This window comes from Callorhinus ursinus, unplaced genomic scaffold (genome assembly GCF_003265705.2).
Source record: "Callorhinus ursinus isolate GAN/ISIS: 27379988/994484 unplaced genomic scaffold, GSC_fseal_2.0 scaffold4, whole genome shotgun sequence".
Classification (NCBI taxonomy): Eukaryota; Metazoa; Chordata; class Mammalia; order Carnivora; family Otariidae; genus Callorhinus; species Callorhinus ursinus.
In genome coordinates, this window is record NW_027397066.1 from 101,330,726 (window position 1) to 101,343,348 (window position 12,623).

At 33.1% G+C, this 12,623-nt stretch overlaps 1 protein-coding gene across 6 annotated transcripts in view; it reads left to right on the forward strand.

Annotated features, from left to right (window-relative positions):
• The window catches only part of ADAD1 (adenosine deaminase domain containing 1), a 114,079-nt gene that overhangs the window by 3,993 nt on the left and 97,463 nt on the right, over positions 1 to 12,623 (forward strand). For all 6 annotated transcript variants that reach the window (XM_073892226.1, XM_073892225.1, XM_073892228.1 and 3 more), the window contains exons 3-5: positions 216 to 383; positions 6,715 to 6,783; positions 10,917 to 11,042. In XM_073892226.1, coding sequence (XP_073748327.1) covers positions 216 to 383; positions 6,715 to 6,783; positions 10,917 to 11,042 — 363 coding nt within the window. The remainder of the gene's footprint in view (positions 1 to 215; positions 384 to 6,714; positions 6,784 to 10,916; positions 11,043 to 12,623) is intronic.

Here is a 12,623-nt window from a genome sequence, read left to right on the forward strand (position 1 = left end):
GCTAACCTGGCTGCTTGATAGGTTCCTCAGAACAAGTTCAGGGGCTCACCCAGATTTACTCTTAACCTGCATTGGCTCTAAAAAACAAAACACAAAACTGATAGGCCAAGATCGTTTTCCACAATTTTTATACTGGGATATTTTTCTCTATCAAATGTCATTTGCAAGATCATACTGTGAATTATTGCAGCATTCCTTCTGACTTCTTTTTCAAGGTAATGTTATGGGACCATATTTTGCTTTTTGTGCTGTGGTGGATGGTATTCAATATAAGACTGGACTGGGACAAAATAAAAAGGAGTCTAGATCCAATGCAGCGAAATTAGCTCTCGATGAGCTTCTACAATTGGATGAACCTGAACCAAGAATGTTAGAAGCAGCAGGTAAATACTCTTGATTATAAAGTATTTTTAAAATGTATCTTTTTCCAGAAGGAATCACCTGAAGGATTTAATGAAGAGTTACATGGCAACTGCAAGATAGAAGTAGCAGAATTTATTTCCTTCCATTGCTATCTGATTGCTGACATGTTGATATTAGTTAAAATGCTCTCGTATAGGGGATTAAAAGTACACTTATGGTGATGAGTACTGAATAATGTATGGAATTGTTGAATACTATATGGTACACCTGAAGTTAATATAATACTGTATATTGTACTGGAATTTAAAATAAAAATAGCAAAGAAAATAAAAAAATTAGTTTTATATAAAAGAAAAAAATGCTCTTGTATGTTTCAGCACCATAAGCTATAAACATGTTGACTGAATTGTCTCACAATTTGTCAGATTCTCAATAGCTTCACATCTAGAAACTTGATTTTCTCTGTAATTTATTGGATTCTTATTATGCTCTTAATACTGTGCATTTAATGCTTAGAGTTTTTAAATGCAATTTTTGTGAAGTTTGCCTATCTATATTAAATTCAGTAATGGTAAAGCTACTTGAGAAAATAATGGCCTAAAGCAACATAGCAAATTAGGTTAATTAAACTCCAGAATCAGATTGCTCAGGTTGAAATATTGACCGTGGATAGGCAAGTTATTTGCTTTCTAAACCTGTTTCATCTTTTAAAACATGGGGACATTAAAAAAGTAATAAGTAATAAAAAATGGTGACTCTTGATAGTAACTACCTCCTATGGCTGTTCTTAGGATTAAATAAATAATGCATGCAAAGCTCTCAACCAGTGCTTGGTGAATAATTTGTAATAAAATGATTAGTAACTCTTATTAAATATTAATCAGTTTGAGGAATATGTTACCGTTTTATATATGTGGTAGCATATAATAAGCAGTTTTTGTCAGTGGTCACTTAATGGTAGATTACATTTAGGTTTATCCATAAATAAGTTAACTTAAAAAAAACAAATTTGATTTAAGCAGCGACGATAAATTCGTTCTTTTTAAACTCAAATCATCACTTTTATTATACTATCGCTTTTTTTGTTTTTAGTCTATTCATTTTTTCTTTTGTAATACTTAAGCTCATTTTGTTCTTTAAGTTTAACTCTTATTTCATGGCCTTTTATTTTTGTTTAATTAAAACCATTATTTAGTAATTAAAAATGATTTAATTTTGCTACATGTAAGTTTTGATGTGTAGTTTTTTTCATTGTTTTCAAATAGTTTGTCATATATTAAGTACTACGAAAGTATTTTGTTAATTTTCATGTTATTTTCTGTTCACTATTTTTCAGATTAACTTTTCAGGGTTAGGTGTGATTTTATCTTATACATGCTGGCAATATAAATGTCATTATCTTTATTTTATTGAAATATTTTGATTCTTACATGTTATTTGGCCTATAAAAAGCAATGATGCAGTGATTTCATTTTGTTAGAGAGTATAAGAAATTTTTAAAATCAGTATAAAGTTATTTCTTTTTAATCTTGCATATTTTATATATGTTATGTATGTTTTGGGTCTTGAAATTTTTTTTAATTCTCACAGTGCTACTTTTAGTTACCTTTTGTGTTTGTTTAATATCTTTATCCTGTTTTGCTTCTAATAATTTTCTTTGCATAAAATTGGTTGTTATATGTAAACAATGAATCGTGGATCACTACATCAAAAACTAATGATGTTATTAATATAACATAATAAAATAACATTTAAAAATTAGATTTTTTTGACATAAAGAATATTTCAATAAAAAATTTAACATTTGCATTTATTATGAATGGTAAGTGTCATGTTATGGTTTTTTTTTTTCCTTTTGTCCTGTGGATAATGTTTTCATTGTTTTTTCTTTTAAATATTTGGAGGGTCTGTACTGATTTTAACCTAGAAATTTCTCTTTGATATGAATTCAATTTTGATAATTTTGAGTTTTGATTTTATCACTTGATAATTTCGCTATCTTTACTAATATTCATATTTGTTCATCATTCATTTATTCAGTCTCACACTGATTTATCCTCTGGGTGAACAAATCCTACTCACCTGGAGTTTAGTGTGATGAGTGATTTATTTCTTTTATAGATATGCCTTTGCCCTTCCAGAGTCTTTAACAAATTAATGTGAAATGCAGAATCAGTGACAAATAATATTCTTAAGGCATTCCTTCAGTATATTAATGGGAATTCTTTATATGTGATTATTTTATCAGCTATTAACCCACCTAGGTATATCCCCAGCAATATTTTCCCAGGTTCCTTCCAACTGTAGCATGCTAGAATCAGTAAATCTATATTTTCAGGATGTGCTGTGTTCCAAGGACTGTGGTAGGTATTGGGAATCAAAAATCAAGTAAGATCTGTCCTCTACCCTCAAGAAACTAAAATGCTTTGTTGAAATTACATTAAAACATGTCTACAGAATTTCCCAAGCATCTAATTTAATTGTCAGAAAAGGATGTTTATGATTGGCTTCTAATGATAAATACTTTTTCCCTAAGGGTCTTTAAAATGCTTATCTAGGGCTAACAAATGTTTTGCCTGGTGAGCTACAGTTTTTAGTTTCTAAATATCTATCTTTTACCTTCTCTGTGAAAATTAAGGTAGCACTTCCCCATCTCCACTGATACCCCTTTTTATATTCACCATTGTTTCCTCAAAAGGCACCAATAGTACCTTAATTATGATTAAAGGTTTTTTTTAATAATGTATTTTTTCTTCTCACAGAGCCTAGTAATAATTTAACAATTCAATTAGGTCACCTTTTTCCTTACATTCTTTAAAATGTAAGCTGAGTTTAAAGATTTATTTATTTTTCTTGTGAAGGGATATGGAAGATAAGAGCTGAGTATTTCTTTTCTTTGCTGTGAGCTTTATATCAGTTTTTCTGATCTATTCATTTATAACATAAAACCTAAAAAACTTATTTTTAATTTTTTCAAAATTTTGAACTCATCAAAATTATTTTCCATGTATATCTTTTCATATTTTGTACATGTTTTTAAAGTATAATCTTATTTTTTTAATTATACAAAGCTTCTTGCTCTAGTTTTTTCAAGGATAGTGTTATTAATGATACTTTAAGTTTTGAAAATCTTAACACTTTAAAAAAAATTTTTTTTTTAATTTTTATTTGAAGTAAGCTCCATGCCCAACATGGGGCATGAACTCAGTGACCCTGAGATTGAGTTGCATGCTCTATTGACTGAGCCAGCCAGGCACCCAGAAAATCTAACACTTTTTGACACAGTGATTTAAGAATCTGGTTCTAGGGGCACCTGGGTGGCTCAGTTGTTAAGTGTCTGCCTTCGGCTCAGGGTCCTGGGATCAAGCCCCGCATCAGGCGGAAAGTCTGCTTCTCCCTCTCCCACTCCCCCTGCTTGTGTTCCCTCTCTTGCTGTGTCTCTCTGTCAAATAAATAAAATCTTAGAAAAAAAATGTTGTTCTAAGTTTATTTCAATACTCCTTTTTAAAAAATCATTTAAAAAGTTCTTAGTGTAGTCAAATAGAATTTTGTAATGCATATATATAAAACAAATTTTAATATCTTAACCATTTTAAATGTACAGTTTAGTGTGAAGTACATTCACTATGTTGTGTATCCAATATCCAGAACTCTTTTCATCTTGCAAAAACTGAAATTCTATACCCATTAAACAATTATTCCTCATCTTCCCCTCTCCCCCCTCACACCAAGTTCCTGGCAATTACCATTCTACTTTCTGTCTGTATGAATTTGACTATAGGTATTGCAAAGTGGAATCACATAGTATTTGTCTTTTTATGGCTGGCTTTTTTCACTTATAATGTCCTTAAAGTTTATCTACATTGCAGCATGTGCCAGAATTTCCTTCTTTTTTAAGATTGAATAATATTCTATTTTATGTATATACCACATTTTGTTTATCCATTCATCCATTGATGGTTACTTGGATTGTTTCAACTTTTGGCTATTGTGAATAATGCCGCTATTAATGTGGGTGTACAGATAGCTATGACATTCTGGTTTCAGTTCTTTGGGTTTCATACCCAGAAGTGGAATTGCTGGATCATTTGGTAATTTTATATTTAATTTTTTTAAGAACTGCCATATTGTTTTCCATAATGGCTACACCATTTTACATTCTTACTTACAGTGCACAAGGGTTCCAGTTTTTCCACATCCTCACCAACACTTTTTTTTTTTTTTTTGATAGTAGCCATTCTGCAGGGTATGATGTGGCATCTCATTGTGACTTTGACTTGCATTTTCCTATTGATAAATAATGGTGAGCATTTTCTCATGTGCCATTTGTATATCTTCAGAGAAATGTGATAATTCCTTTCCTCATTTTTGAGAGGGATTATTGGGGTTTTTTTTGTTGAGTCTTAAGAGTCCTCTCTACAGTAATTCCTTCCTTACTCACGGTTTCACTTTCCACGGCTTCAGTTACCTGTGGTCAGCTGTGGTCTGGAAGCAGCTTATCCTCCTTCTGACATATCAGAAGGTAATAGTAGCCTAACACTGTCACAGTGCCTATGCCATTCACTTCATCTCATCACATTTTAAAATCTCACATCACTACAAGAAGGGTGAGTACAGTACAATAATATATTTTGAGAGAGAGCGAGACTATGTTCATATAATTTTTATTACACTATGTATGTTATTCTATAATTGTTAATCTCTTATTGTGCCTAATTTCTAAATTAAATTTTATCATTAGGACATACGTATAGGAAAAAACATATCATATATAGGGTTTGGTATTATCTGTGGTGGAACTAATCCCCTCAGGTAAGGAGAAGGCTACTTTGTATTCTGGATATCAGGCCCTTATTAAATATGTGATTCGCCAATATTTTCTCCCTTTTTGTGATTTGCATTTTTACTCAGTAGTGGTTTTTGATTCACCAAAGTATTTAATTTTGATGAAGTTGCAATTTTTTCTTTGTTGCCTCTTTTAGTGTCCTATCCAGGCAATTACTGCCAAATCCGGTGTCATCATCAAGCTTTTCTTCTGTTTTCTTCTAAGTGTTTCATGGTTTTCACCATTATGTTTGGGTGTTTGATGCATTTTGAGTTAATTTTTGTATATGGGGTTAGGTAGGGGTCCATCTTCAATCTTTTGCATGTGGATATCTGGTTTTTCCAGCATCATTTATTGAAAAGACTGCCCTTTCCCCCTTTGAATGAATGATGCTGGCCCCCTTGTCAAGAATCATTTGAGAAAATACATTGAGAATTTATTTCTGTGTTTTCTATCCCATTGGTCTATGTATCTGTCTTTATGCTATTACCATACTGTTTTGATTTATTGTCACTTTGTATTAAGTTTTGAAATAGGAAGTGTGAGTCCTTCAACTTTGTTCTTTTTCAAGATTATTTTGCCTATTTGTACATGGTGCTTTAAAATGCAGGCCAACTTGTGCAGTCATATTTTCTTTATTGAAATTATTTGTGCTTGATGAACAGGATTTAATATTTTTGGTTTTCATTCTACCTGAGCCCAACTCTCTTGAGTAAATGGAAAAAATCCATCTTTCTCTGAGTTTTTAAAGTTCTGCTTCAAGTCCAGAGTGTATATATCTCATTATAGTTAGCCTTTGTTTAACTAACATGAGCCACAGATGACATTGCCAGTCTTTCCTTGCTAATTCTAATGTATTCAGTCAGTATTTTGTCTTACTCAGAATTAAGTCCGGAAGAGCAGTATTTTTTGCTTCATTTGTTCTTATGAATGATTCTTGAAAGATACTAATTTAGTTGAACCTTTGCTCTTGGAAACTCTGCATTTAAACTTTTCTGTTTTTTTGTTTTGTTTTGTTTTGTTTTTTTGGTTTAATGTCATGTTCTTTTTTTGTTTTTCCTGGATTCCCTAACTCGGGATCTAATTTGGAAAGCCATTGCAAAGAATGAGACTAAAAGCTTTGAAAACCTTGAATGTAGTATCCCCCTAGGAAAAAATCATAACTTTTACTTGTTGAATTTTGATACGTTAATTTTAAGTATTTTGCATAGTATTACTGTAAATAGAAAATTGTTCATGAGCATTTAAAACAAGGTTTCATTCTAAACGCTTTTTGGAATGTGGCATCTATGACAGCACAAACCATATAGCAGCATAAAGTCAGGAAATCCCTAACTGTATAATTTTAGTATAGAAAAGACATTTATCAAGGCTGAACTAATGGGTATTTGATGGCCTAGAGTTGGCAGAACTATACAGAAAAAATAATCATTCTAAGATTGCTGTTGATTATAGAATAGTAAAATACCTGTTCTTTGGAACATTGAAGTTTCATGTTTCTTTATGTTGTTTTTGTTTTTTTACAGGTCCTCCTCCTATCCCTGCAGAGCCTGTTGTTTCACCTGAACCAGTATATGTCTCAAAAGTACATTATGGTAGGAAAATCCTTTATGATGTTCTTTTTTAGAAGAATAACCCATTAAAAAATTATAATTCAACATATAATTAAAATATGCTTAGGTATGAAAATATACATTAGTATTTTATCATTCAAACCTGTCACACTTCTACAAGGAGGAGAATTTCCTTTTGTACTGTGCTAAAAAAGAGAAATAAGGAAGGGAGAGGAAAGATTGAAGAAATGGCTTTTTTTCTATAAGGAGGTGGTTCATCAGTTTCATATAGCTGCTTTTTTTGAGGATGCTTTGCTTTAGTAGGCTTGTCATCAATGAAAACCGATGGCTTTCTGGTGCTTAATGGTTGGGACATTTATGTTAAATCTATTTACTTTTTTTTTTTTAAAGATTTTATTTATTTATTTGAGAGAGAGAGAATGAGAGATAGAGAGCACGAGAGGGGAGAGGGTCAGAGGGAGAAGCAGACTCCCTGCTGAGCAGGGAGCCCGATGCAGGACTCGATCCCGGGACTCCAGGATCATGACCTGAGCCGAAGGCAGTCGCTTAACCAACTGAGCCACCCAGGCGCCCCAAATCTATTTACTTTTAATGGCAGTTATTTGTCGCTCAAGCTCAAGAAAACTACAACTACAATTGCAGTTACTAATTGTATGGTCTACAATCAGCTACTTCTCCATGTACCTTAATTTTTTCATCTATAAAATGGCTGTAACAATAATTATCTCATAGTGTAATTATGAGGATTAAATGAATTCATACATGTAAAATACTTAAATCAGTGCCAGTAGATGCTTCCTAAATAGTAACCTTTTATTATAACACTTTGTCATATTCGACATTGTGTGGTGGTATTTGTATACTTTTCCTATCAGATTATGAATCCTCTGAAAATCAGGAAATTATTTCTACATGGCTTACGTATAGTTAACACTTCAGACTTCAAATTTTAGAATACTTATAGAATTAAAATGAAAATGAGCCTTTCTTTCTCTTCTAGGTCTGGAGATTAGGGTTTGAAAACCAACTTTATGCCTATTCAGACTTGGTTTGTCCATTTATTTTTTAATTTACATTATCTTTCTAAAACAGAGAAAAACTGTGCACATTTGTGAGCCTTGTTTGGAGTAAAAGGCCCAGACCAGGGAAAATAGTCCTATTCAAATGGCAAAATTCACCAAAGTTTAATACAGTAATTTGATCTAACAGTCATAAGAATTGATGAAAAGAAGGGAAGTGAGGAATGAATCCAGCAATAATCATCCCTGACTATGGGAGAGGGCTCTAGTCTGTCTTTTCAGCCTCTGTGGGCAATTTCAATGAATAGTAAGACAGAATCTTGGTCAGTGACCAACAATATGGATTAATATTACCCTGAGAAAACAGATCAGTCTGCGAGGAAGAAAGATGTGGTTAACAGTATGTTTAAAGAAATACATGATTAAAGTCAAGTTTAGTAGGCTCAGACAGGAGTCAGGTTGTCAGAAAATGGAGAGCCAACCTCATCCTTCAAGCTTATGGGTAAACATAGGAGTTGGATGTTGTTGCCTTTGAAGAAAAAAGATTTGAGACCCACAGTAATTTCCAAAACATATCCTGTTGGGCCAGTTATAGAGTGTATCACTATTTCACAGCCTGTCTGCTTTGTTCTATTTCTAACTGGACCATATTTCATTAAAAATAGCAATTATTGGGGTACCTGGGTGGTAAGTGACTGCCTTCGGCTCAGGTCAGGATCCCAGGGTCCTGGGATTGAGCCCTGCATCTGGCTCCCTGCTCGGCAGGGGGCCTGCTTCTCCCTCTCCCACTCCCCCTGCTTGTGTTCCCTCTCTCGCTGTCTCTTTCTCTCTGTGTCAATTAAATAAATAAATAAAATCTTTTAAAAAAATAGCAATTATTTTGGGGTGCTTGGGTGGCTTAGTCCATTCAGGTTCTGACTCTTGATTTTGGCTCGGGTCATGATCTCCAGGTTGTGAGATGGAGCCCCGCATTGGGCTGCATGCTGAGCGTGGAGTCTGCTTAAGAGTCTCTCTTTCCCTTTTTACTTCCTTCCCCCCCTAAAAATTAAACAAATAAATAAAAAATTTTAAAAAGTGATATTTTGGCCCTGAAGATAGGTTCAGATTACCCATGATACTGAAGATCACTTGAAATTTGCTACTCGAAATCAAAGAAATGGTGTTAAATGGCATTATGAATGTCATATTTTTATCTTATCCTTAATTTTCAGTAATTTGGGAGAATATTTTATTTCCTTAATAGCCAGGGTGTATGTATAAGGAAAATGGTGTTGCACTTGCTTTTTATTTTTTTACATGCATTGGTAATAAGAGATACATTTAGTAACTGAGACTTGGTTATATTCACAATATTATTTCTTCAACACTGAATTAAGATCAAGAGGTATACTGGTATGTTGTTAAGTCCCAGATATACTTTATGATATTTAAGAGCAACCTTTAAATGTGTAGCAGAATATTTTTTTGCCCCATACACAATTATTTTATTTTATTTATTTTATTTATTTGACACAGAGAGACACAGCGAGAGAGGGAGCACAAGCAGGGGGAGCGGGAGAGGGAGAAGCTGACCTGAGCCGAAGGCAGACGCTTGACAACTGCGCCACCCAGGCGCTCCGCCCCATACACAATTCTTGTTCTATACTAATCTCTGTGTGTTTTTCTACTCTATATCATAACACAGTACTTGCTAACTATATATGACATGATCAAACAAATTATGGTACATTCATTCTATGGACTCATTAAGAAGGATGATGTAATACTAATGTCTACCCTTGAGTGATGTCCAAGATCAAGTAAATGCAGAAGGTGCATTTTAGCATGAGCCAATTTGTAGATTCTCAAAATTTCTATTAGAAACTGGTAACATTGCCTGCATTTGGTGGGGGAACTTCTGAATATATATTTTTATACTGCTGTTTCAGTGAAAAAAAAGTTAAATTTGGGGTGCCTGGGTGGCTCCTTCAGTTAAGCTTCTGCCATCCCAGCTCAGGTCATGGTCCCAGATCCCAGGATGGATCCCTGCATCAGGCTTCCCACTCAGCGGGGAGTCTGCTTTCCCCTCCAACCCTCCCCCGTCTTGTGCTCTCTTGTGCTCTCTCTCTCTCCCTCTCAAATAAAATCTTAAAAAAAGTTAAATATCATTAAATGGATACTGCTTCTTCTGTATCGTGAGTTTTTGGTGATATGCAGAGCCAAGTTGCTGAGTACTTCTCGTATTTTTACTACGTAAGGACCAAAGACTAATTTATACACCACACATTGGTTTTGTTGTACCAACTTTAGTGAAATATGTGTTAGTATGCAGTTATAGTAATAATTGGCACCTCCACATTATATGCTTTGTGATGAGATAGAAGAATATAGCTATTCATTCTTTTTTCTCTCAGAGCTTCATTGTGCAATTAATTTTGTGATTGTTCACATTATTCCTGATCATGTGAATTTGTTTTTGCCAAGAAGAGAGCATTAACAATATTAACAGAGAAAAATTAAAGTTTAACAAATAAACAAAAGCATGTAAGTGGCCTAACTGAAATGCATTGTGTCCCATTAGCAGAATGTCAGCTGAGATTGTTAACATCATACTTGTATCATTTGTGTGCTTTTTTTATTGTAATGATTATTAAGTAGGTAAAAATGATTTCTGTGAAAATTATAGTTATTCATATAATGATGACAACAAAGTTGTTTCATTGCTTTTTTTCCTCTAAAAATATGAAATGGACTGCAAACCACTTGATAGACTACTTAGCAGCCATCATGAAACATCAGGAACTGTCAGTGGCTTACAATTAACCTTTGAGAAACACTATATTAGGTGATTCTGCAACCTCTCATTCTCTAGAACAGTGGTTCTCCAGTAGGGATACACAAAGCGACAAATGGCCAGGGCCTTATCCAAGAATCTAAACTTTAAGCTCTGGAGTTTTCCATAAAGCTCAATAATATAGTCTTTTTTTAGATTGAACGCTTTAAAATATCAATCGTGACATAAATTATAATTTGCTCTCCCATATCTATAAATTACAAACTTACTCAATTGTAATGTTATATAATAGGAATAATAGAGGCCTCTGGGAGAAAGTACCATGTCTTCAAATTCATATTCCATTTAATTTTTTTTTCCAGAAGGGAGATATATTCAGTATGCAAAGATTTCACAGATTGTTAAAGAAACATTTAATCAACTAATTTCTAATCATTCAGAATATCTGAAATGTAGCAATTCCTTGGCTGCTTTTATAATTGAAAGAGGTAAGTCCAAATATTTGGGATGTGTTGGTTTGTAGAACAACTATTAAATATCCTAATCATTTGAGCTATATATAGTAGTATTTTAAGTATCTTTGACCCTTTTTACAATGGTGTTGCATTGATTGATTTGAAGTGGCCTTTTCTAGTGGGCGTAGATCATTAAATACAAAGGCTCTCAAAATTAAAGTATACTAACCAGAAACTAATAGAGAACTGCAGAATGGTAAAATGACTAACATTTTAAACAATAACTCTGTTGGAACTACTACCAACCTGAAATCTAATTTTCATTGTAACAAACATTGAGAAGGTCTAGATAAAAATGAACAAATTTTCTCTTTTAAGTAAGAAAGGATTACAATATGAAAAATCATGAAACTGTGTTTTTTTTTCTTGTGGGTATTATGATATGATTCCAACTACATTTTATCTTTTATTTACCCTTTAGTGTTCTAGGTTGATCATTAATTAAAAGTATTAGGATTTTATATTCATTTCTGAGTAAGATATTAGAGATGATATAAAACAAATTTGAGATTTGGTTCCTATTCTTAAGGAGTTTTTATAATTTAGGTGGGGAGAGAAGATATACATAGATATGGATATCTATATATAAAATCTATATCTATGTCCATAGATATGTTTATATATAAAACTATATATATATCTATATACAGATACCTATATATAAAATTATTTTCTGTAATCCAAAAATGCATGAAAATTCATAGATAGAGAACTGATCATAGATAGAGAACTGATAGAGTTAAAATCTTTGGGTACTAAACTTTAAGTGTTAATAAGACTTGGATAAATAGAGGAAAGGACATTTTTGGAGAGAAAAAGACATAAAGGAAGAAAGCAGCAGTGAGAAAACTTTATGGAACAATGAGAAATTTATTACTAGTGCAGACAAGTATATATATACAGGGGTAATACAGAATATACTTAGGTTGATAAGATGTTACCAGATTATGCAGTCATTTAAAATCCATTCAGAAGTTGGATTTAATGAGATAGATAGTAAGTGGTGAAAGATTTTTGGTCAGGGATTGATACAGTACTCTAATTGTTGGGAACAGCAGGAGACTTAGCTCTGCTACTTAAATGACTTTGGGCATGTTATATACTTAACATCTCTGCTTCGGTTTTCTTCTAACTTCTTAAAAATAGAAATCTCTACTTCATGGAGTTACTAGGATTAGATGTGATAATATAAATAAAATATTTGGCACAGTACTTGGCATTTAGGAAAAGCTTAAATTACCCATTTGTAATGATTAAAGTAAGTTGATGTTTAAGCAATAATTGCGAACATTTTTTTTTTTTAAATACTACGAGGATTGGGCCTGAATTAGGGAATCATAACTTAGGTGACTGTGATGGAGCTGCTTATGTTAGAGTTGAGACAGACATGAATGAACAGGGAAAGAAAATATTTTTTTAGAAATTGATGTGATAAGGGGCATCTGGGTGGCTCAGTCGTTAAGCATCTGCCTTCAGCTCAGGTCATGATCCCAGGGTCCTGGGATCGAGCCCCGCATCAGGCTCCCCGCTCTGCGGGAAGCCTGCTTCTCCCTC